The 25,151-nt window shown below is 40.6% G+C and overlaps 1 protein-coding gene across 1 annotated transcript in view; it reads left to right on the forward strand.

Moving 5' to 3' along the window:
- cyp26b1 (cytochrome P450, family 26, subfamily b, polypeptide 1) overlaps nt 1–7,343 on the forward strand; it is a 37,927-nt gene extending 30,584 nt beyond the window's left edge. The window contains exons 3-7 of the mRNA XM_085263566.1: nt 2,580–2,698; nt 2,939–3,095; nt 3,457–3,612; nt 5,221–5,505; nt 6,434–7,343. Coding sequence (XP_085119692.1) covers nt 2,580–2,698; nt 2,939–3,095; nt 3,457–3,612; nt 5,221–5,505; nt 6,434–6,826 — 1,110 coding nt within the window. The 3' untranslated portion in view covers nt 6,827–7,343. The remainder of the gene's footprint in view (nt 1–2,579; nt 2,699–2,938; nt 3,096–3,456; nt 3,613–5,220; nt 5,506–6,433) is intronic.
- The last annotated feature ends 17,808 nt before the right edge of the window (nt 7,344–25,151 follow it).

The raw sequence follows: 25,151 nt of genomic DNA on the forward strand, positions 1-25,151 counted from the left end.
AAGAGTATGAGCGCCCAACTGATGTTTTGGTGGCTGAAACATCAACCTCAAGAACCACATGTACCCTCTCTGGCCTTGGTTCAGATCCCACTAGAAGCTGCTTTCTTCCCTCTCAATAAGTCAATGAAGAGAAGCAGAAACACTCCACTGGCTCCTCCGGTGTGTTAACATATGGGAAATATATTCCAAAATAAACAATAAAGGCACTTTGTTTGTGCATATTTCAGTAAAACAAAGAATCTGGACACAATACAGTTTTTACGAGCATATACTGTTATACTTTAAAAAAAAAAAAACTCTTTCCCCCATACAGACAACATTTGACAGCCTCCCCTGTACCCTTAATGATGAGTTTTGACACTTCACAATATCAATAAAGAGGTGTTTTGACCACCATTAGAATAGTTTCCGGGTTTCTCCAAGGATAGCTGCATAAGCAGAGACCAACCTCACCAACTTTTGATGAACAACCAGTCATTTTGTTATGTAAAAAGCCCTGAAATATGACAGAAACCACTCAGTTAAGAAAAGGGTTTCAAAGGTTACTCCTCATCAGCTTTCAGGTGGTAACGAATTAAGGATGATTGCAGACAAAAGCCATTATCAAAGAGATTAAGCATATATTTTCTTTTACAACATGCTGCTATTAGAAACAATACCTATACAGGATTTTTTTTTTTTTTAGCATAGATTAGTTTCTCTGCAGGGTCTAATAAAGGAGAAAGTCATAAAAAGAAACCACAGTGATTAAATAAAGCAGAGAAAAACCACAGACAAGTAGCAGTTGGAAGTTTTGTATGTGTATTTTAGATAATAAAAACGAAAGTCATTAAAAAATAATAAAAATCCACTTAACGTCTGCTGGATTGGAGACATTTCCAAAACAACTGTAAGGCTTCAATGACCACTATTTATTAGAAGTTTTCCACTTCTAATGGAAACTCAGCTCATTCAGCTTTGATTTCTGATTCAGTAAAACCTATAAGATGTATTGATTAGAGGGTGGTCCAAATTAAATATGACAGTGTTTTTTTGAAGTCTCAGTGTGACCATTCTAATATCATTGTCTTGTTTTGGAGCCAGGTGTGATTGTTGAGTGCATAGACACAGTTAGTTACTACTAGGCAGAACAGTGTTTCATTATTATTTTTTTATTAGTATTTTTAAATAGTATAACAATACTAGAGCGCAGACATGTCGGACAAACAAACAATATTTGCTTTAAAATACTCCAAATATGTTTGAAGTGTCCACTTTAGTTACTTGCATCAGTGGATGTAAAGGATAAAAAGCCCCAACAAGTCAGCCATGCCTTGGTTAGATTAGGGAACAATATTAAAAATAGTAACTGTGTACAGCTATTAAGAAGAGAGAAATTTTTGTAGCAGCCTGTGAACATGTTTATTTTTGTTGTAAAGTAGGAGCATTTTAATATGGGGCTCTATGGGCATTTACCAACTTTTGGAATCAGCCTCAAGTGGCCACTGAAGGAACTGCACCTCACTTCTGGCATATTCTTTTTAGGTGAAATCCTAAACACAGCTACAAAATTTGATTTCACTCAGTGTTTTGAGAAAATAATTAAGGCTGTTAACGGCTACAGTTCATCTGGTTCTAACTTTGTTTTTTCTTCTTCACTCATCTACATAATTAGGAAAATGTCCGACCGTTAAAGGAACAAGAAACTTATTAGTTCAAATAAAACTAAGCATGGGTAGTTGACTCATTTTAATATAAAAGCTCTATTCTAGTCCATTTCCCTCTCCTTTTTCTCCTCTTCGGTGTTCTCCCCTCTAAATCATTCCCAAGACTCTTTCATGGGCAGTTTTGCACTTTAAATCTGATGGAATATTATTTGTCCAAACAACACTGACGACTGGTGACTGATTCATACTAAGAAATACTCTGTGCAGCCAGGAAAGAACTTAGCTCTTCCCCCTCTTTCTGTTCGTGCTCTTTCTGTCTGTCATTCTAGTTCTGCTGACTACAGGGGAAAAACCTCCACAATGTATAAGTCTCTGTAAAGACCAAGCAAGAACAATAAGGGGGGAGAGACAGAGAGAGGGAGAACTTGGGGATAAATAAGGAACGGGAATCATAGAAAATGAAAAAATGAATGAACACGTGATGGAAAGTCCAGCCTAGGTAGAATTTAGAAGAGAGAAGGAGATCAATGGTTAGACAATTTAGAGAAATATGAGAGGCCAAGACAATGGCTACAAAAATACAGCCAGATGTTTTATCCTTTACCAAAAACCAGTTGTCTCTTTCATGGTCAACTGTAGAACTTTGTACCAAATTTCACTTGTAAAGTGCACATTTTTAGATGCCCTGCAAACCAAGAGACAGACACAAAACACCCCAATAAATTCCCAGTGAATACCAGCATTACTGCAGAATAAACTTGTTCTTCCTGTTGTCTTTCCACATACCTGTCAGTCAGGATTTACCGAGGGGATTACAACATATAATCTGTGGACATTTGTCCTCTGTTTTGACTTGCACTTCTCCAACAGCTGGGCGCTGTTGCATTCTGCATTTGAGACTGATGTTATTTGCTCATTTCTCTGTCCCTCCAGGTGTTTGCCAAAGTGTTCAGCCATGAGGCCTTAGAGTCGTACCTCCCTAAAATCCAGCAGGTCATCCAGGAGAGTCTCAGAGTGTGGAGCTCTACGCCTGAGCCCATCAACGTCTACAGGTACGGCCAGGAAAGGACAGTGGAGACAGTTGTTAATGTAGCTAAAATCTGGGAGCAAGACTAAAACAGCGCTCCTATCCTAGGTGAATGCAGGTAGAAAGGTATTTATGATGAGTATCGCTGACAACACAGAGTCGTTATCAGCAGTGGTAGAAACTCAGAATATACAACAGTTCAAAAACACAGGCTGCTTCAATGGGCTACTAAATTAATATTCTGTCATCTGTCATTTTTCTGTAGGGAGAGCCAGAGGCTGTCCTTCACCATGGCTGTCAGGGTGCTGCTGGGCTTCAGGGTGACGGAGGAGGAAATGAAGCATTTGTTCTCAACCTTCCAGGACTTTGTTAACAACCTCTTCAGTCTGCCCATAGACCTGCCATTTAGTGGCTACAGAAGGGTAAGTGTATCATATGACCACTTCCTTCTCATTGGTATTTTTGGAGCTTAGTATATCTTTTTACATCTTAATGTCCCCAAAAATAAAAGTGTTTTCCCAACTGGTCACTGCAGATGGCTGCACCTCCCTGAGCCTGGTTCTGTTCAACGGTACTTCCTGTTAAAAGGGAGTTTTTCTTTCCTACTGTCATCAAGTGTTTGCTCATAGCGCGTTGTGCAACTGTTTAGGTTTCTTTCTAATATTGTAGGATCTTTACCTTACAATACAAAGCATTTTGGGGTGCTTGTTGCTCAGCTAAACTGAATTTGCATCAAAGAGGACATTTTAAGGGTAAAAGGACTTAATTTGTGCATTGTTGCAGGGTATCCGTGCACGAGACACCCTTCAGAAGAGCATAGAGAAAGCCATCAGGGAGAAGCCCATGTGCACCCAAGGCAAAGATTACAGTGACGCGTTGGATGTCCTAATGGAGAGTTCCAAAGAGAATGGCAGCGAGCTCACCATGCAAGAACTCAAGGTAACATACCTAAGCACAAAAAAACAGCCACCTGGGAAAGAGGGTAGGGTAGTGCAAGCATGCGCTGAAAAGAAGCCAGAACCACAAGAAGTCACTCAATCGCATGTAGAAGCACGTGGATACACACTGATTCGTATGGGTGCAAACACACATAGAAATCTCTATTTACCTAGCAGAGAGCTGCCAAAGGGAACCAGTCTGGGCTGACTGAAAACACAAACAGTCATCATAATTCTCTGACAAATCAGCCAGTGATCATAAGTACCAAATGGGGATAATGATACACACCCTAATGTGAAATATGAAAGCAAGCTGCGTTAATACCTATCGGCTGACAGGAACAGCATAACACACACATACACACACACTCATGGTCAGGCACACCCTCTGTTTACCTATTAAAGTAATTCAGAGGAATTCTGTGGAAACTCGACTCTCTGCTTCTCTCTCGGACTTTGTGGTTTCTGGGTTAAGTCCAGGGCCAAAAATAAGTCAACACTCCCCCCCTGCTAGGGGTCTGAAAGAGGCCTCCTGTACGCACACACTCACACACAAATATTTAAATACACACACAAAGTGAACTGGGGAGGCCCTGTCGCTTTCTCCTGCAGTTTTCTGACGCATGCATTTATAGCACACACACACACACACACACACACACACACACACACACACACACACACACACGTGTGTGTGTGTGTATATATATATATATATATATATATATATATATATATATATATATATATATATATATATATATGCTGGTAGATGCGAGGAGGACCTCACTATTATTTATTCCACTGACTTAAGGCCTTAAGGGGCCCAGCATAGTGCACACTGAGTTTGTTATTGGATGTTACCTTCATATTTCCAAACACACTACTTTTCAGGAATTAAAAACACCATTCTTTTATTATGTATTGACTTTTGACTCCTCTCTCTCTTTTGGTCCAACATTGTTCCAAAACAAATGGCAAGCTTGAGGTGTGGGGTAATGGATTTGTGTCCAAATTTTGGTTGAGTTTGCACATAGCTCTGTTTTTACTCAGTGGAAAGAACAATTTTACATTTTTTAGAATAATATTCCTACATGCCGCTGTTAAACAAGCAGTTTCTGGGTTTACTTCTAGCTCAAAAAGACTATGAAAGACTACTGGTTGAGCATTTGGCTGATGCTCACCCTCAGCCTTCTTTATTTCCACTCTGCAAACTGTTTATTAAAACAACAAGTAATTAACCAATCAGAGATGAAATGAGGCTATAGTTGGCTTGCTCTCAAAGTAAAGACAAGTCAACTGATACACCCTCAGTACTGCCAAGTACTCAATGAATGCTTGTGATCATTCAAGAATGAGTCTTTACTTTCCTAGTTATTGTTGTAAATAGTGATAGGAACTCTTTTTCAAAGCTGTTTGCTATTCTATAAATCCATAAAAGTTTTTCCCCCATGGGAGAAGATGAAAAATGTATAGGGTCGACTGATACCCTGGGAGCTCGGGACCTCCAAGGGGTTGCAAGATAAATGTGTTTTTCTGCAAAACTGTTAACCAAACAAGACCCAAGTAGCGCACTAATACACCATCGTATCTGTTTGCTGACCCACAGGAATCAACCATTGAGCTGATCTTTGCTGCCTTTGCCACCACTGCCAGCGCAAGCACCTCCCTTATCATGCAGCTCCTCCGCCACCCGCAAGTCCTTGAGCGCCTGAGGGAGGAACTGAGATCCAGGGGTCTCCTTCACAACGGCTGCCTCTGCCCAGAAGCAGAACTGAGGCTCGACACCATTATCAGCCTGAAGTACCTGGACTGTGTCATCAAGGAGGTGCTGAGACTCTTTACTCCTGTTTCTGGGGCCTACCGAACCGCCATGCAGACCTTCGAACTGGACGTAAGTGTCCCTAGAACAGTACATCCTTCACATCTTCATGTACCTCTTGTTGTGCAGCATGCTTGCATTAACATGAATTTTCTTTTTTAAATCAATGCTACTAAATGTCAGCTTTTATTTCCCGTTATATTTTTGTGCAGTGGTAGTTCTGTCATATCAAATCTACCCAAAAGGTCAGAGACTCAACTAGAAGAACCATCGAGTTACCATTCAAATGAATGGTGTAGGTGTTGGTTCACAACCTGCAGACACTACAAGAATCATTACAAGAGTACCAAGAGTCTCATCACACAAAAGGAGGGAAGGGGAGGTTTAGAGGAAAATTACCAAGGATGGACCTCTTTAAATAGCTATCTGTATTTAAAGAAGAGAGAACCACTGGCAATGGAAACGAATTTTGGTACAAAAAGTGTTCCAATGTCCTGATCACCATCACAGATGAATTCAGCAGTGAAACTATTTATGATGATTTTGACTTTATTTGCTTCTTTAATGTATTTGCATTCATTAACAATGACCACTGGATAGAAAAAGAAGGTCCTAGCCCACATATCTTCTGATACTCTGCACGCCTGAAAAAAATGGGTGTTGCAGCCAGATGTTAAATCAACAGACTCTTTCCATTGTACACGTACAATGACAGTAATGGGCTATTCTATTCTATTCTATTCTATTCCAATGGGTTCCTGGATTGATCAAGGACCCTAAATGCTTCTCATATTGCTGTATTCTGGTATGAACAGAGAAAAGATGGTTTGAATATGGAAGAACACATATTAGCAGAAAAGTTCACAATTACTTCTTGGGGATACAACAACAGAAATCAGATTGTTATCCAAATTAATTGGTCATATGTGCTTATGGTGGCTAAGTGAACAATTATTTTTATGTGTGTTCATTGTTATGAATTCTGGTCTTTTGTCTCCAGGGAGTCCAGATTCCCAAAGGCTGGAGTGTGATGTACAGCATTCGGGACACCCACGACACTGCTGCCGTCTTCAAAGATGTGGATGCCTTTGACCCTGACCGCTTCAGTCAGGAGCGGAGTGAAGACAAAGAAGGACGCTTCCACTATCTGCCTTTTGGTGGCGGCGTCAGGTCCTGTCTGGGAAAGCAGCTCGCCACCCTCTTCCTTCGCATCCTGGCGATTGAGCTGGCCTGCACCAGCCGCTTCGAGCTGGCTACGCGGAACTTCCCCCGCGTGATCACGGTGCCCGTTGTCCACCCGGTCGATGGGCTGAAGGTTAAGTTCTATGGATTGGACTCCAACCAAAATGAGATCATGGCCAAGTCCGAAGAGCTCCTGGGAGCGACAGTTTAAAAGGGTGGAGGGGTTGATGAGTGGGGGTAGGGGAGGAGAGCAGATTTGTAAGGGAGAAGATTTGAGAAAGGAAGGAATACATTTTAGAGTTATCTTTTCCTTTCCACCTTTTTTTTCAGCCAAGAAGGAGAAGTCTTAATGTTATGCTACAGCTGATGATTTGGACTTTCCTTTAAGAAAGAAAGAAGCTGCCAAAAAAAGTTCTAGAGTTCTATACTATACAAAGAACTATAACACAAAAAGTATGTACAAAAAAAAGAAAACAAAAAAGCTATGTAATATAATTTGAAAAAGAATGTGGGTAGTGCACAAAGGGAGAAAGAGAGTTGTGGTGGTACTTTTGGTGAAATGAAGTGTAGAAAAGTTAAAGATGGTTGTCAATGGGAGGCGAGATGGATGAAACAGGGTAAAGGACGAACAAATATGATATTCTAGCATTTATGCTTGTGCTTAATCAAAAAATGAGTGAACCATTTCAGTTGTATAGCAGGGTAAGAGAGATGGATATATAGACTTAAACATTTCAGGTTTCATGATCCTTTAGTCTTTTTCATTTCCTTCTTAGTGGTGCCCTCCAAATTTAATCCATGTCTTTTTAGTGTATGGTAGTGGTAGCTTTTTTTGGGTTCTTTCCAATTCAAGTTCTTTACTAGCACTCGGATGCACCCTAAAGGATCGTTGCACACTGGGTAGCAGGTTGTGCATCACTTTAGCTCTATACCATTAACTGTATGATGATGCAGTATATACTTTTGAGTGGTTTAAACTTGTACTGCTAATTAGTGTCAAGTATCAATGAAGAATGTATTTTAATGGGGAAGATACGCTGGATGGCTAAGTTGAGGGGCAGTACTCAAACCACACTGAAGTGATGTAAATGGGCAATTTGTTTCTTATGACAACATTGCCTTTCCTATCTGCCTCTAACAGTTTCCATATTACCTCCACTCGTGCACCATAAAGTAAAATAAGCTTCTCAAAGTACTAGCATCGCAAAGAAACACATACATAAAGGCTAAGAGCTGCAGAGCTTTTATCCAGGAGGGAGGGGGGATTTTAATGCAAAGTGCAGCTGCAATCACAGCAAAGAGAGGAACTAGGGAGCCTCAAACTCTTTGAGATATATCTTGAAAGAATAAAATCATGCTGGAAGGACAATGTGCTTTCTGGCTCTAACATTCCACTTAAAAAGCCCTAAAAATGGGAACTGAGTTCAAGAGAAGCTCAAAGACAGCCTTACTTCCTTAATTCCACTTTGAACCTTGAGATTGTTTTCAGGTTGCCCGTCTGCATTAAGTCAGAATCTTGCCCATATATACAAATCCTCAATTATCTAAAAAGTGAATAAACTCAGGTGCAGATTAGGCACTATGGTGTAGAAATGAGAAGCCTTCTTTAATATTTAACTATGACTGCACATAACAGGACTATCCCTTACTTGCCGCCGTAACTTCAGAGCTGGATTGATGTTTTTTGCCCAAATCAAAAAGAAGAAAAAAAGAAGATGAATCATGGGGTGAGGGTGAGCAACTTCAAACAGCAATTCTTTTTCTACTTGACATGTTACCCTTCTGCAACCATTTTGCATCCCCCAAAGCAAACAATTTTGTTGGTGGAAGCACAAACAACCGACAGGAATTCCCATTCGGCATCACACAAGATAAAAGCAATGGAATCCAGGTCAAAAGTAACGTGGTCCAGGTCTGCTTTGTAAATTCTCTGAACCTGTGCTTTGATTTGATTTGATTTTTTATATACCACACTACCAAGTTGCATTGAGATTGTACTCTCTCTCGGGTGGACACTTTGTCCCGCTAACAAGGAAACAAGTAACTTTAAGGACTTGCTCCGAGAGAGAGAGAGCAGTGAAAAAAAGAAGGGTAAGGCGGAGGTGGAGAGAAGTCCTACATACATGCTGCTTGAATGTTGCTTTGTCATTCTGCGTTTGTTTATTTGTGTGCTGTTTTTATTTGCGTGGCTCCCTGGGGCGGCCATTTTGAGCTCTGCGGAAAAAATTGACGCTCTGTCTTGCTGCTCCTCCAATCAACACTAAGAATGCAAAAACAAAAGTAATTCCACGGTTTAAGCAACTTTATGAGCTGAAAGAGATTTATTGCTCGAGGTGATTGCACAATCAGAACTCTTGGAGATTTTTGTGTTCCATAATTGGAAAGGAACATCCAGTTCTTTTTCCCATATATGGAAAGCTTCTAACAGTGGAAATCTGGGACTTGTTTGGGACATTCTGAGCTCCTTGGACAGAGTTCTATGTTTTGAGCTTGGGAGAGAAGGACCAATGAGGTTTTAGGGGAGGACAGGGTGGCACTCAGAGTTTTTTTGTTTATTTTTAAATAAAATTTGATATCTAATTGGACCATCCTGTTGTCCACTAACATTCCAGATGGATCCTGCCTGTGCCAGATGTTGTTCACTCTTTCTGCCAACCACACCACTGATCTCGTCATGATGAAAAAATATGAACGTAGATATTTTTGTTTTTGGTTTTGCTGCTTTTCTTGTGTACATTTTCTAATTGAGAGTTCTAGATTGCAATAGTTTGTATCGAGTGAGATTTGCTATTTCTTTCCTTCATATATATATATATATATATATATATATATATATATATATATATATATATATATATATATATATATATAATAATGATTTAGCTGATTAAAATATTTTGTGAAAGCAGAAAGAGCATTAACAGGTTATAGTGTATATTAATTTGTACAATATTCCTTTCATTAGCAAGCCATTGGGGAAAATCAGCTATTTACATCAACTAATAACCTAATATTAATGTTATTGTACAATTAATATTGTTGTTATAAGATATTTGAAATGCTATTTTTATTCTATTACAGATTTAGAGTTTTTAGGCTAAATGAGAAGGTCTTTGGTAAATATTGGATGTATTTAGAATGTTATGTATTTCAATTATATTGTAAACAGTGTTTAAAATGTTAATATTGATGATTTGATTACTGTAATAATTATTATTTGTTTTGTTATTCAGACTTATTATCACTGCATTTTATTTGATATTAATTATGGGAAACAAAAAAGCACTTGTGAGGTATGTTTTATTTTTTAAGTGCCATGCGACTACACTTCCTTTTTCTCTCACCTGTTGGTTTCTGAACCTGTCTTACGTCATTCTGTACATATTTGCCTTTCTTTATACGAAAAAAAAATCATTTAGGTTAAATATGAATGTCGTGTGCTACTTTCCTTGTTTTCTTTTTGTTACTATGATTGTTAAATATACTCCTGTAATAAAATATAAAGTGAAAAAGATATCTGAAAAGTGAATTTTTTGACCACTCTTTCTTTTGACTAGCAAAGAGAAACTGCAGTTTTTATTGGACAGCACTGTGTTACCTTCACAACAAGACGGTCCTGGTTTTTAATCCTGGCTGGGGTCTCCTTCACTGGTCCTTGCACGTGCTCTTTCTGGATACTCGATATTCCCTCATAGTCCAGACATGCATGTTAGCTTAATGGGTGTGACTGTGCAAGTAAATGGCTGGCTGGGTCTCTGTGTTAGGCCCATGCTAACCTGACAACCTCATCAAGGTGTAGGGTTGGGCAGTAATTTAAATGAATGAGAACTGACATTTTGCTTTTAAATTCTCTCAATACAACCTACAGTATGTACTCTCCCAGTAAATTTTGATATTTTAAAGCTAAAATACAATCATTGTCCCTATCAGAGATGGGCAGTAACGCGTTAATCTGATTCCTTTTTTCAAGTAATGAGTAATGTAACGGATTACTAATGCAAAAAAGCAATTAGATTACTGCTACTTTCCCGTAAGCATGCTGCGTTACTGTGTTACTAAACCGTGATTTTGTTTGTGAAGTGTCTCACGACAATGATGTAAGCGCGTGCAACGTCTGTGGCAGCAACAGACGTGTAGATCAACAATGGAGAGAGTACAACCATGTAGCGCTAAAAGCGTGGAAGTGCTTACTCTACTTCAAGTTTTATTCTGTAAAAAGTGACAGAAACATTAGCGTCCGCTGTACACTCTACGTGGGAAGAAAAGTTAAACTTCAAATCTGAGCAAGCACCGAGCAAGCCGCCACGGGAATGTGAAATTGACAGAGAAACCCCCGGATCCCTCCACTGACATGACCGCTGCGGCACTGGGCAAACCTCCACCTGCCCCACTCCTGCTAAACAGGTGAAAACAGATTTAAGAGAGTCAGGACTTAGTGTAGCTAAATCTTGGATTTTGTTTATTTTTTGCTGTTTTACTTGCATCTATTTGAAAGAGTGAGTGAAACACAAAAAAATATTTCATTTTACATGCTGGAATATGCAGAAAATGGGTTTAAATATTAAAAAAGTGTATTCAAATGAAAGACTGTTGCTTATAATTAAATTTTTTGCTTGATGTGCATAAATTTAAAAGATTAAAACTAATAAAACAATTTTACAAAGAGACTTTTCCATTTGATTCAGTTTTATATGATAGATTATGCATAAAAAATAGAATTGGGCTGAAAGGTCTATTGCTTTATTAAGTATTCAGGTTGTGTATCATGTTTTTAAAAAGTAACTAAGTAATAAGTAATTAATTACTTTTGAAAATAAGTACTCAGTAATGTAACGGGGTTACTTTTTTGGAGAAGTAATCAGTAATAAGTAACTAATGACTTTTTTCAAATAACTTGAACAACACTGGTCCCTATCCATTAATTTTCAGATTTATAAGTAAATAATTACAGTTATTTATTTGCATTCCTGAAGAGAAAAAAAACATTTAATGGTTGAACATTGTACTTTATTACTTTCCGAGTTTTCAGTCCACTGTACTGGCTCAAATTTAGGTATAAAAACTTTGCAAATTTTAGAATTTTTAGTCTTAAACATGTTTTGGCAGATTTCTAAAATATAATAGGTGGTGGTCTTATAAATTTGTTATGCGTGTGTGTGGTAGCGCTTGCAGAGCAAACAAGGTAAAATCTTCAGTTATTTGCTATTGTGATTAGAGGTCATATCGCCCAACCCTCCATGACAGCTGGGATAACCCTAACCTCTTAGCCAGAATACTAAAGTAAATAAATCCTAACTAAAAAAGCTGTGTGGAAAAGAAAAAACCTAGACTTGGTTACATCTGTGAACCAGCTTTTTGACCGATTCAAAGATCAACCATTAACAACTTCTACCCTACACTCAGCTTTGCCATGCAGCATTGCTGTGTATTGTATTCAGATGAAGTTAAATCTTTATATAAGGTGTTAATGCAGTGACAATCTAGATAACCAAATTACATCCAGACTCTGAAGAGCATGCATGAGAACTTTGTTAGTTTTTTGGAAGCCACATGAAACCGGCACACAAACAAAAACAAATGTATGTGCAAAAGTGCAGCCAGCAAGCAAGTCAGACAGATGGTAGGCCGCCTGTATTGTGCATGCTAACAAGCTTGAAGTACTGAAAGCACGAACTTGTAAATCAGAAAGGTTGGAAATCTTGCGGAAGGGTAACAAGCAGGACCAGGTGCTCTCTGTCAGTTTAAGTTAACTATTTATAGTAGTGGTTTCTGTGATGAATCCCAGCTCCATGAATGACATATTCACCCATCTGCTCAAGTGGCTTCTGTCCACTAAAAAAGAAACCCGTGAGTGTTTCCACTTTGAAAGCACAAAAGAAGTCTATGTAAAAAGGTTGTAGGAGTGGCAGTGTCACACGTCAGTACAGCAAGTTCACCCATGACACTGGAGTTCAACCCTCATGTAATCATAGTTTCATATTATATTTTGAGTTAAGTTTTGTTTTTACGCTCACAATCCCATCAGTGACACTTTTTTGAAAATACGCCCACCTGCTGGGATGGCTTCTGTCATTTAAATAAAACCAGTCATTGTTTCCCCTTTGAAAGAACAACAATAGTTCACATCAGGACGTTATGGGACTGTTATACATGACTATGGGAGTGTTATACATCAATACAACAGTTTCACTCAGCAGAGTTAAACTCCCATGTTATCTTAGTTTCATATTATGTTTTGACCTTTGTTTTTACATGCCATTTACTTTCATTTTAATAGACCATTTCAATTTCACTTCGTAAATACACCCTCATTACAATGTTAAACATGTTTTAGAAAGCTCAGTTTTTTAGGTTAGAAGGTTTAAGATTTTAAAAGCAATTATTTACAAGGCCTCAAGAAGTCACCCGATCCCTCTGGGTTTTCTCTAGTAATTTCTTAGTGAGCGTAACAGCTGACCTGATCTAATTCTATTGGTTTTTTTGTGGAGGAAACGGGCTTCCATAAAAAAACGGTATTGTCCTACATGGGAAAATTATTTTTGGCAAGCAGTGCTAAACCTTGCACCATTCGCATAAGAAACTCAATTGTTGATTGATTTGGGGGATTGAGTTCATTTTAGTTGATTAATTAATACACATTTGTTTCCCATAATCTAACTCCAGCTAACATTCAAGTGTGTAAAAGTGAATGGTAATCTTTTCAAGGCATTAGAGACACCTGAATTTATTCCTCTGAGGTCTAAAGCATCACCATTCCTTAGACATCAGCACGGCAACCTAATTTTAACCATTCAGCATATTTCTGTTAATTTTAGGATGTCTAATACACCCTTATCAATGCTGATACAGAGCTGGGAAACAATATTTGCCCCTTTTTAGCATATTTGTTACACTTTGTTACTTATTTGAGTTCATCAAACAGATTTGAAAACTGATTTAAATTGAGAAAGAATGAAATGGAGGGAGGTGGAAAGGTATAGGTGCAAGGAGTAGCAGTAGTAAAAGATGAGTTTTAATACCTAGGGCCAACCATTCAAAGTAATGAAGAGAGACAGGAGGCTGAGCTGAAGGTAGCAGGTTTGAAGATTTTCATTGGGAGTGTCCACGATGGACAGGAATACATCAGAGGTTGAGCAGCTCGAAGACAAAGAGGGATAGCTGGGATGGTTTGGACATATCTAGAGCATGGATGTAGTGAAGGAAGTCATGCAAAAGGGTTGCTGTGACAAAGTTAGATGCTAGAGCCGGAGAAAGACAGAAGCAGATGATCCGCTGTGGCAAACAGAGTTTGTGACTGTTAGATGCAGACCTTTTTACTTACCACGGGAATTCACCACTGTTTTCATTATCGGAGTGTACATTCCACCTAGCGCTAATGCTAAGGAAGCGCTATGGGAATTGTATACAAAGATCAGTGAACTGCAAAATACACACCCGGATGGACTGTTTATTATTGCTGGGGACTTCAACCATGCAAATCTCAAGTCAGTGCTTCCTAGATTCCATCAGTATGTGGACTTTGCAACGAGGGGAGAAAACACGCTGGATCTTGTTTACACAAACATCCCCGGCGCATATCGGGCAGAGCCCCGCCCCCACCTCGGCTACTCAGACCACATCTCTGTTATGCTAATTCCAGCATACAGACCACTCGTCAGGCGATCAAAACCGGTTCTGAAGCAGGTGAAAACCTGGCCAGCAGGAGCCATCTCTGCTCTTCAGGACTGTTTTGAGAGCACTGACTGGAACATGTTTAGAGAGGCTGCAACTTACGGCGACTTCACTGACTTGGAGGAGTACACATCATCAGTGTCCAGCTATATCAACAAGTGCACCGATGACGTCACTGTCTCCAAGATCATCATCTCACGACCCAACCAGAAACCGTGGATTACTGCGGAAGTGCGTGCACTTCTAAGGACCCGAGACTCTGCCTTCAAAGAGGGAGATAAGGTGGCGCTTAGAAGAGCGAGGGCTGAACTTTCTCGGGCCATCAGAGAGGCGAAGCGCGCACACGCCCAGAGAATCCACAACCACTTCAAGGACAGCGGCGACACACGACGCATGTGGCAGGGCTTACAAGCCATCGCTAACTACAGGACGACACCACCTGCCTGTGACAGTGACGGCTCCCTCCCAGATGTGCTTAACAACTTCTATGCTCGGTTCGACAGGCAGAACGACGTGGCGGCGAGGAAGACCACCCCTCCTCCGAACGACCAGGTCCTGTGTCTCACTACAGCTGAGGTGAGGAAAACTCTACGCAGAGTCAATCCACGTAAAGCTGCTGGACCAGACAACATCCCAGGCAGAGTGCTCAGAGAATGTGCTGATCAGCTGGCAAATGTTCTCACCGACATCTTCAACATCTCTCTGTGCAGTGCCGTTGTCCCCACGTGCTTCAAGGCCACCACCATCGTCCCCGTGCCCAAGAAGTCTTCTGTGTCCTGTCTCAATGACTACCGCCCTATCGCACTTACACCCACCATCATGAAGTGCTTCGAACGGCTCGTCATGAGACACATCAAGACCCTGCTGCCCCCCTCACTGGACCCAATGCAATTTGCATACCGCCATAACCGCTCAACGGACGACGCCATCTCCACTGCACTCCATCTTGCCCTGACACACTTGGACAAGAAGGACTCACACGTCCGAATGCTGTACATAGATTTCAGCTCAGCATTTAACACGATCATCCCCCAACAACTGATCGGAAAGCTGAGCCTGTTAGGCCTGAACACCTCCCTCTGCAACTGGATCCTGGACTTTCTGACCGGAAGGCCTCAGTCAGTACGGATCGGGAACTGCACCTCCAGCACCACCACACTGAGCACTGGGGCCCCACAAGGCTGTGTGCTCAGTCCTCTGCTGTTCACACTGCTGACTCATGACTGTGTAGCAACACACAGTTCAAATCACATCATTAAATTCGCTGATGACACGACCGTGGTGGGTCTCATTAGCAAGAACGACGAGTCAGCGTACAGAGAGGAAGTGCAGAGACTAACGGACTGGTGTAAGGACAACAACCTGTCTCTGAATGTTGACAAGACAAAAGAGATGGTTGTTGACTTTAGGAGGACACGAGGCGACCACTCACCGCTGAGCATCAACGGCTCCTCTGTGGAGATCGTTGACAGCACCAAATTCCTGGGCGTACACCTGGAGAAGGACCTCGGCTGGTCCCTCAACACCAGCTCCCTGCACAAGAAAGCCCAACAGCGTCTCTTCTTTCTGAGAAGACTGAGAAAGGCCCGGCTTCCACCACCGATCCTGACCACCTTCTATAGAGGAACTATTGAGAGCATCCTGAGCGGCTGCATCACTGTCTGGTTTGGGAGCTGTGCCATATCAGACCGCAAGACCCTACAGCGGATAGTGGGAACAGCAGAGAAGATCATCGGGGTCTCTCTACCCTCTATTGAGGACATCTACACCACACGCTGCATTCGCAAAGCCACCAGCATTGTGGCTGATCGGACACACCCCTCTCACACACTCTTTACACTCCTGCCATCTGGAAAAAGGTACCGAAGCATTCGGGCACGCACATCCAGACTGTGCAACAGCTTTTTTCCACAAGCCATCCGTCTCCTCAGCAAAAAGGGACTGACTGATAAACACGCACACACACACATACACTAACATTATCACTCAGCTTAACTCAAATACCTCAAAACATTGAGACTGGACTGACTAACCAACACAAAGTGCAAACACACTGACCTACACCACCAAACCATCGCACACACCAACCTGTAAATGCTCTTTTGCACAATATTATTACTAGATATATTATATATTATTATTTTTTTTTGCACTAACTTGTCTTGTAGCACCTTGGTTCCTGGAGGAACGTTGTTTCGCCTCACTGTGTATTTTTAAACTGTATATGGTTGAAGTGACAATAAAGTTGAACTTGAACTTGAACTTGAGAAAGAAGAAGGCAGCATAAGTGATAGTGATTAGAAAGAGGGGATTAGCCTTTCCATCAGGAACCTTTTTGGTGTTCACATCTGTCAGATCTAAATAAAAATCAAATTTGGGTGTAGTGTGGGACCGCAGTGTTATTTAGAGGAAAGATTCATTTGATTTTAGCTAAGTAAGCATTGTGAAAGCAGCAATGAGCAGCTTAATGGGTGAAACGCGATACTGTTGGTAACAAATCGTCAACAAGCTGGATGCTTTCATAAATAAATGACGCCCAACATTAAAAAAACCGCAGACTTGATTAAACCCTACTCGAACGTTCCCTTAAGCAGCCTCGCTTTCTTGATGCAGAGATGAATGGTGGCTCTTTCCTTGAACATTGTTCTTGGAACTGTTACTGGAACTAGAAAACAGAGTCAGATCTCCCGCGTACGTGTAAACATGCTCCATGAAAAGCTGACTCTCATTTGAAAAGCCACAGGGAAGCAATGCTTAGCTGCACACTAGATTAAATAGTAAAGCTTTTTGTAATCTCTTGTGTGTCTTCTGTTGTGAATATTCAACTTCAGTATTGGACTCTTCAAAGAGGGCCTAACAGTGGGACTGAGAACTGTTATGTTGGGGAACACACAGAAAACGATGATCTGGTTCAGGGTCTCAGCACTGTGATTGTGTGATTGAGTGACGTCTCACTGCTTCCATATCTGTTTTTATTCCCCTGCCAGCAGATCACTGTGGTTTGTGAACATCAAGAAAAAACCAGAGTTTTTCTCTGGCTTGATGGAAGACAGAAGAGAGAAAGAGAGAGGAAGACAAGGAGAAAGCTACTACAATAAGTCCACATGTAAAAACCTACACCCACTTCAAAGACATTAGGGTTGGAGAGATGCAAGCTACACACACTTACATGGTCACCAAAGAAGAACACACAAGTGTACGAGGAAGTTTTGGAAAAAAATGATAATGTTCACAAACAACATGACATATGACTGAAAGTAACACCGGCTTTACAGTTGGGATACACGCATCAAATCACACACAGCTTGTGGGAAGAACAAGGAGTTTGGTTCTGTTTGTTTGTAGTTTTGCTGCCAGGAGAGTCTGTTTGCCACAGTAAGTACTCCAAGATGAACCACTTCAAGGGAACAGTGTGTGTGTGTGTGTGTGTGTGTGTGTGTGTGTGTGTTTCCCTGTGTCCTGTTGGTCAGACTGTGTGGACATAATTTGATGGCTTTCATGAATGGAGGAAAGTTCTGTGATCTGTATTTGTTTTTCATTTTATTGTCTTTATACCATTACACACTGTTGTGAATGCGGTGCTTAAAAGGTAAAGTGTTTTTGAAAAATGCTTCCAACAGAAAGAAAAGAAAAAAATCAGCTTGCGAACATTAAGACCTTTTTCTCCAGTCTTCTGCACCACCTGGAAGCCATTCTCCTTCAGTTTCCAAAACTGCACAGTTTCCCAGGGCGTCAGATCCTGTTGTTGTGTCAAAACCCCTAGCGTCTCGCACAAGGTGTCCTTTGGCATCAGTGCTGTAATACACAAGGTGACTAGACTTGTGTAATACACAAGGTACTAGTGACGTCCCATTAAAATGTACTGGGCAGCGTCATTTTTCGAATGTGCAAACCATAATATTGTTTTTGAACCTAACCACATGGGTTTTGTGTGTTGTATCAGTTCAACTAAGTTTTATTCACATAGCACCAAATCAGAACATCAGCCACCTCAAGCCTTTTTATATTGTAAGGTAGAGACCAAGAAAAAGCCCCAACAATCAGGCGACCCCCTATGAGTAAGCATTTGGTGAAAGTGGGAAGGAAAAACTCCCTTTTTACACGAAGAAACCTCCAGCATAAAAAGGCTCGTGGAAGGGCCATGTGCTCGTCGTGTGCTGCGACCTGTAGGTAATATTCATTTTAAGATTTATTTCTGGGGACATTAAGATGTAAAAAGATGTGCAAAGAGGCAAAAACATAGATCAAAAGGAAGCATTACACTTTGTGGATCTGCGAGGATGCAAGTGTGTGTGTTGGTCCCCGTAGGGAAATAACTCCTCTGCATTTAACCCATTCACCCAGTGAAGCAGTGGGCAGCCACCAATGCAGCGACCGGGGAGCTGTAGGGACGGTATCTTGCTCAGGGGAACCTCAGGATACCCATTCAGTGGAGTCAAACCCCCGACCTTCCGATCATGGAGCAACCACTCCCCATGTCTCATTGGTTCTGAGAGACTGAGGAGTAGCGTAAGGCGTTTCGAGCACACCTGCTCTTCAACATGACTACGACCAATGACAATAATATCCATTCAGAACGTCCTGGGAGTTGTACCGGCTCAGTACAAATATCTGATAAATACTTTGAGATACATATTTTTAAACTGGACTTTTCTGATCTTGATTTCAAATAGAAGAAAACACAGTACAATGTACCGTTTTTAAAAAGAAAGAATTTTCCCTATCGGTTATTTACGGATGTTTTTCCGTATTTTTACCATGCATTGAATTTTACCATTTATAGACACCTGTGGTGTTATATCTTGGGTCAAGCAGCCTGAAGTCCTGCTTGTCCATTATGCACCTGCATCATTTATTTGTATCCATCATTTGCTCTTCCTGTGTTACAGAGTCTAACTACCAGATGCTGTCACAGTTGACGATGGCCAACCGTGGGGAAGTGAGGAAGGAGGACCCAGGCGCGGAGCTCTGAATATCAGCAGTGCGTTTATTCACAGTGAATGGAAAAACAACAATAAATCCTCGTGCTCTCCCCTGACTCCCGTGTCGTGTCCTCCCTGAAAAGTCCGTGTCTTTGTGCTCCCCGCTCCCATGTCTTAGCACTCCCCGTGCTGGCTGCTGATGCTCCAGTGATGCCTGGTTAAACCACTTGTTTATTCGTGGGCCGCACATCAGGAGCTCCTCTCATCTCCTCCTGATGTGCCTACATAGCCTGATTGTACTGCATGGTGCGTTTTTGCCAAATAAATCTTCATCAGAGGTTGAAACTCGGTTCTGGAGGCAGAGGTGTACAAACCCATGGCATTACTATAGCAACACTATGACACTCTCCTATTGTGCAAACATTATTATGGGTGTCTTCATGGATGATACGATTGTGGCACAGCCTTATTTTGGACATTTGTGCCACTTTATGGTACAATCCGAGTATAATGCTAATGGTCCATAAACAACAATAATCCTGTTTTATCCTGGATAAAGACAAAGTTTGTGACTGAATGTTTTTGTGCTTAAACCCACTGATCCTGTAAAACCAAAAGTAAAAAGTGAGCAAAGCCTAATGAGCAAGTAAAAAAAATAATTCCAAATGGCACACAAACTGCAATCCCCTGGCTGGGAATTTTTCTGACTAATTACCATGACTGGTGTGTAAAGAAATTTATTTAAATAAAAAATAATAATTTAAAACGGGGCTAAACCAGGATGGAAATTATATATTTTCTTTACATTTATAGCTATTATTACATTTAAAAATAACTTAATAATCATCAAAACTTATGATATGAGCAATTTTTTGATATTACACACCTCAATGGAAAAGATTTGGTTTGGTTGGATTTGCAATAACACAGCTGCACCTCCCCTGTGTCTGGTTTCCTGAATAAAATGTGTGTCTGTTCTGTCTCTTGCTGGGTAAAAGAAACAGCAAACTAAAAGGCAAGTTGGAGAGAAAGCAACAGAGGGAACGGCAGAATACGGAAAATTCAGGGTGAAAGGGAGACTTCTCTTAGCTGTGACTCTCATCTTTTCTTGAGGATTAAACCTCAGCTATTATCCAGTGGACAGGATGTGGCAGCACACAGCTGAATCCTTAGCTGCAGGTATGACGGATCATCACAAATACTAACAACGGGCAACAACCAGCTAGTGCATAGCCTGAGTAAACAGAGTGGGAGTGCTGTGAAAGTGAAAGAGTGACCGCCCATGTCAAGACTGGATCATGCGCTAAAACAACTGAATAACAGCAATGATGAACTTCACGCAGGACTTTAAGACAAATCCTGATTCTGTAGGTTGGATGATGAAATTTTTAAGACAATCCACAAACAAAGTTGAAGATAAAGACAAAGTTTGTGACTGAATGACTTTTCGTGCCGGGCTGTCATATGCACATTTCAATGTTTACTTTTGTTTCTGATCAAACATAATGCATATTGACCTCCCCATCATTTATGGTTTGTGGTAGCAATTTGCAAATTTTCTATTTTGCCTTTAGATGTGAGCATCAGTTAACATACATACAGCAGCATAAAGTTTGCTTAGAAACGATGCAGGGGTGGATGGAAAGATTGAGAAAGCAAAGTAACTTAACAGATCATAACTTACTGTATGGTTGGAACTGGACTTGTAGTTGAATCCTTTGCTTCATCGTAGGTCCAAAAAGTGGACAGGTGACAAGTAAATAATTTGGGAAACTTTGCAATTGTCCTCAGACACTCTGACCGGCGTTTGTCATATGAGTGTAGGCTGTCAGATCAAATGCAATCCAGTATCATGGCCAAATGTGTAATAGACATACTGGTCCACTGTGTACATTTCCAGTAGGGGGAGATAATATATTTAAAGCCACAAAGTTAGTAGTGAACTAAGAACGTATGAAGTACATTCCAGAGTCTTTTTCGTCAGAATCGACTAAGCCAGTGGTTCCGAAAGTGGGTGACGCAGAGCCATTGCAGGGAGGGTGCGGTATGAATGAAAAAAAAGAATGCTTGAACAGTGCTAGCATAATGAACGGGGCTGCCACACAAATGCAAAGCAGAAGATGAATTATCGCCAAATATGCTTCCAAACCAACTTCATCCAAACCAAAGACTAGAAAACATGACGAAGCATATCTTGCAATTGGCTTCACCTGCACAACGGTGGTGCCAAGGTAGGTATCCCCCGACAGAATTTGTTTCCCCTGCGTCAGGAGCACGCGCTGGGCTGCTTAAATCACTGGGAAACAGTACCCCACATTCTTGATTTTTAGTTCACAAACACTTCCTATAATGAAAGTTTGGCGATTGTTGCTCTTTATACAGCAAAGCTACAGTGGCATACAAATAATATCAGGCTGATCCTGCCACAATTTGTTCCCCCTGTTTAAGTCACAGACAAACAGTATCCCACAGTTGTTTATGTTTTTAAACCCATTTTGCACAGAGAGGCATTTTTAAAAAAAATGTATTGATAGCAATGTCGAATATTCTTACACAGTCAAAACAACAACAACAATTACAACAACAAAGGTACGAAGATTTTCTTGTAAAACAAAGGGGGCCAAGCAAAAGAAGTTTGGGAACCACTGGATTAAGCTAAGTGGCTAATATGTATATAGATGTAAATGTGTTAATAAACACTCTGTTTAAACACTTTCCTGTGACCATTTTCATGTTGGCTTGAAATAAAATATCTGCCTTGGTTGTTACTGCAACTTCTGCATGCGTGTACATTTCACCTTTGGAGACACAAAGCATTAAAAGGACAAGGTGGACCGGCATGTCTGTTACACACTTTGTTGTGTTGGGAGGATGACGAAGAGCACAGAGTTAAACTACGCAAAGTGGAGGCTTATTTTAATAGATAATGGGTTAATTTTTAATGTTTTAATGTTGCTCAGCAATGGTTTTAAACGAGTTGATGTGGCCCAGCAAAGAGATTGTAGCCTATGAGCATTACTTTAGTATCACTATGTTAATTTGCAGGAAACACACATAAGCTTAAGCAGGTATCAGCAGCTTCAAGTGAGAAGGTACAGCCCAGGGCAAAACTGCTTGTCAAAGTTTATAAAGTGACACATCCTGTAGGGGGTTAAGAAAAATCACATTTAGCTTATCCAGTTTCTTGCAAGCAATGCTTCCAGTAAACTTCAGGGGTTTTTCACTAGAAACTAAATGAGTCTGCAGCTGGAAGCTGCAGGACTTGTTTGTACGGGACTGCTGGCTGGTAAGAGGAAATGTAAGAGCTAATCAAATACTGACATCTGTAGTGACTGAGATTTAATTAAATTGGTGGTTGGTGACAAAAAGCGAATAATGACATTTTGGTGGAAAATAAGGTGAACAAGAAATTATGGGTGTAATTACACTTTAGGCCTCTCTTTAATTCTAGGCATGTGATTCTGCTTGTGCGGGCACGTGCGTTTGAACAAGTGTCAATATTTCCTGGCAGGCTGAATTGTCAGTTGGCATGTATTCTGGTATGTATGAGGTGTGTGAGTTTTTCCTCCTTGCTTGAATGTGGGGTTTCCCTGCGTGATGGCCTGTCAAACATGTGAGAACTGCTCCTGCTTTGTCACTTCTTTTTTAAACTGTCCACAGCGAGCCAAGAGTTTGGGCTGGCAAAGCAAGTCCTGCACATCCAGCTGGAGTGGGAAGAGCTTCCAGAGAAACTTGCTTCTTGCAACTGAACACTGGTACCTCATCAGACTATTTATAGATTTGACACGTTGCGGTTTTCCCTTTGTTTTTATCATGAAGGTGAAGCTCTTTCTGTAAATGGTGTAGAAAGAAATGAGGAGGAAGTTATTTGGCAGTTCGCCCTATTCAGCCTGGGGTTCTGCACGTCTTGTACTTTCAGGTTTATTCGCGTAATTTTTTTCTTCAGAAATTCCCATCTGAGAAGGCTGCACCCAGTGTTTTTCTATTCATCAGCTCTGTGTACACGGGCCAGAACTCCCTCACTTCATTTTCTTTTCCAGTTCCACTGCATAAAATATGGATTATACCCATGGTTGTAATGAGAATTTCTAATCAAGTTAAATCAAAGAAACTTTTAAAAATAGAGGTCAAGTTCCTTCGCCCATAAACACCAATTTATATGTGATGGTTTCAGAAAATTTGGTAGAATTCCTCACTTTCCTCTTAATGTTTTAACCCTCTGATGTCTAAGTCATCATACGTTTTGTTCCCAAAATACCCAGAATTGGGAGAGCAAGTTAATAACAATAAAAAAAAGTTCATCTTCTCAATGCCTACGGTTAGAGTTAGAGTTAGCCTTAAGAATGAATAGGGTTGCCACTTTGACCTCAGACGGTTAGTCATTTCCATGGATATGTTGGAATATTGACTCAGTCCTGATAGTAATGCACTGTATTCAAATTTAAATGATGCATTTCATGCCAGCTATTTAAAATATAAAGAATTTAAAAAGGCATATGACTGATTATAATAAAGACTGAATTCACTGAGTTTAATGCTTTCCCTTCATTGATGCTAAATGCATTATCAAGCCTGTAATGCCAAGTGTATAATATCTGATACCTGTACATCATCAGTGTAATTATCTGTGTTTTTGAACCTTAATCCAACCTGCTGTATATATTTTTGTTTGTTTAAAATAAACAGAGAAAATGATTTCATGGTTCAGGCTTTACGGGAATAAAACACAACATAGTGCCACGTTTCAAACGTTCACTGAAGAAACTCGCACAGGTGAAAGAGTCTGCAGGTGGCTGTGACATCTGTCCATGTGCTCAGTGTGAACCTGCTCTCATCTGTGAAGAGAATGGGCACCAATCACAGACAAGTCAGTTCTGGAGTTTGAGCAGAGGTCCTAGTGAAGGATGTTGGGATCTTGCGCTGACCCCATAGAGTCTGTTTCTGACAGTTTGGTCAAAAAAGTGGTCTGAATGGGCTGCAAGCTAAGAAGAGAGCAATCTTGACTGGACATAGGTTTGTCTTGCTGTTGGCACTCGAGTGAACCTGCTGACATGTCAGCTGAAATTGATGTTTTTGTGATTTATGCTTCCTGAAGAGACAGATTTATAGCCCTGAAATTTAACTGACTCTGCGTTACACTGGGATGATCAAGGGTTTCTTAATTTTACTGAGCAGTGAATTTGCACTAAGTCAGGGGAGTTCATCCACTAGTCATTCAAATATTTGTGGTGGGTTGATTAAAAAAAGAAACTGACCAGTGAGAGTCACATTCTGTGTGGTCAACATTAAACTAAACAACAATTTTATTCCTGTCTGCAATACAATAACATTTGTTTTTCATAGGCTCCTAAAATGATACTCCTGTGTGCCATTTTACAGTGGACCACAGGAAGCCCGGCCGCTGACTTCTAGAAAGTTCCAGTGTGTCGAAACTGGCCACACATATCATCAAGAAGCTACTTTCACTTTGACATTGGTCACATACTACAGTAGGGTTCTGTTAAATTCCCTGGTTTATTTAATCCGTTTTTTTACTGTCGTGGAAAAAGAGAAAGTGAGAGAAGAGGTGTGACTCATCGAGAAACAAAACAATGACAGAAAGAAGAAATTGTTGCATAACGTGATCGACTGGTACAGTAAGTATAACAAAGCGGAGAGATAGATTTAGAAATAGAAAATAAGGAATGAGAAGGAAGTAAATATTTAATGAATGAAAAGAAAATGTGAAAGAGAATGCGATAAGCGGCGTGGGTGCTGATGGGAAGATCAAACGGGAGATAAACTGTGGGGATTACTGCAGGTGTGTACACATGTGTGGGGTCATGCACTCCAGGTGAACTCGTGATGATGCGTCTAATGCTCAGCAGGTGTCAGAGTCAAACTGAGTTCAAAGAACAAGCTCAGGCACACAGCTATCTTTGGCTTTATACACTCGTGGGGACC

The sequence above is a fragment of the Mchenga conophoros genome, linkage group LG3 (assembly GCF_057382185.1).
Source record: "Mchenga conophoros isolate Kocher_MC1m ecotype Shallow Benthic linkage group LG3, M_conophoros_male_GT1.1, whole genome shotgun sequence".
In the NCBI taxonomy this organism is placed as follows: Eukaryota; Metazoa; Chordata; class Actinopteri; order Cichliformes; family Cichlidae; genus Mchenga; species Mchenga conophoros.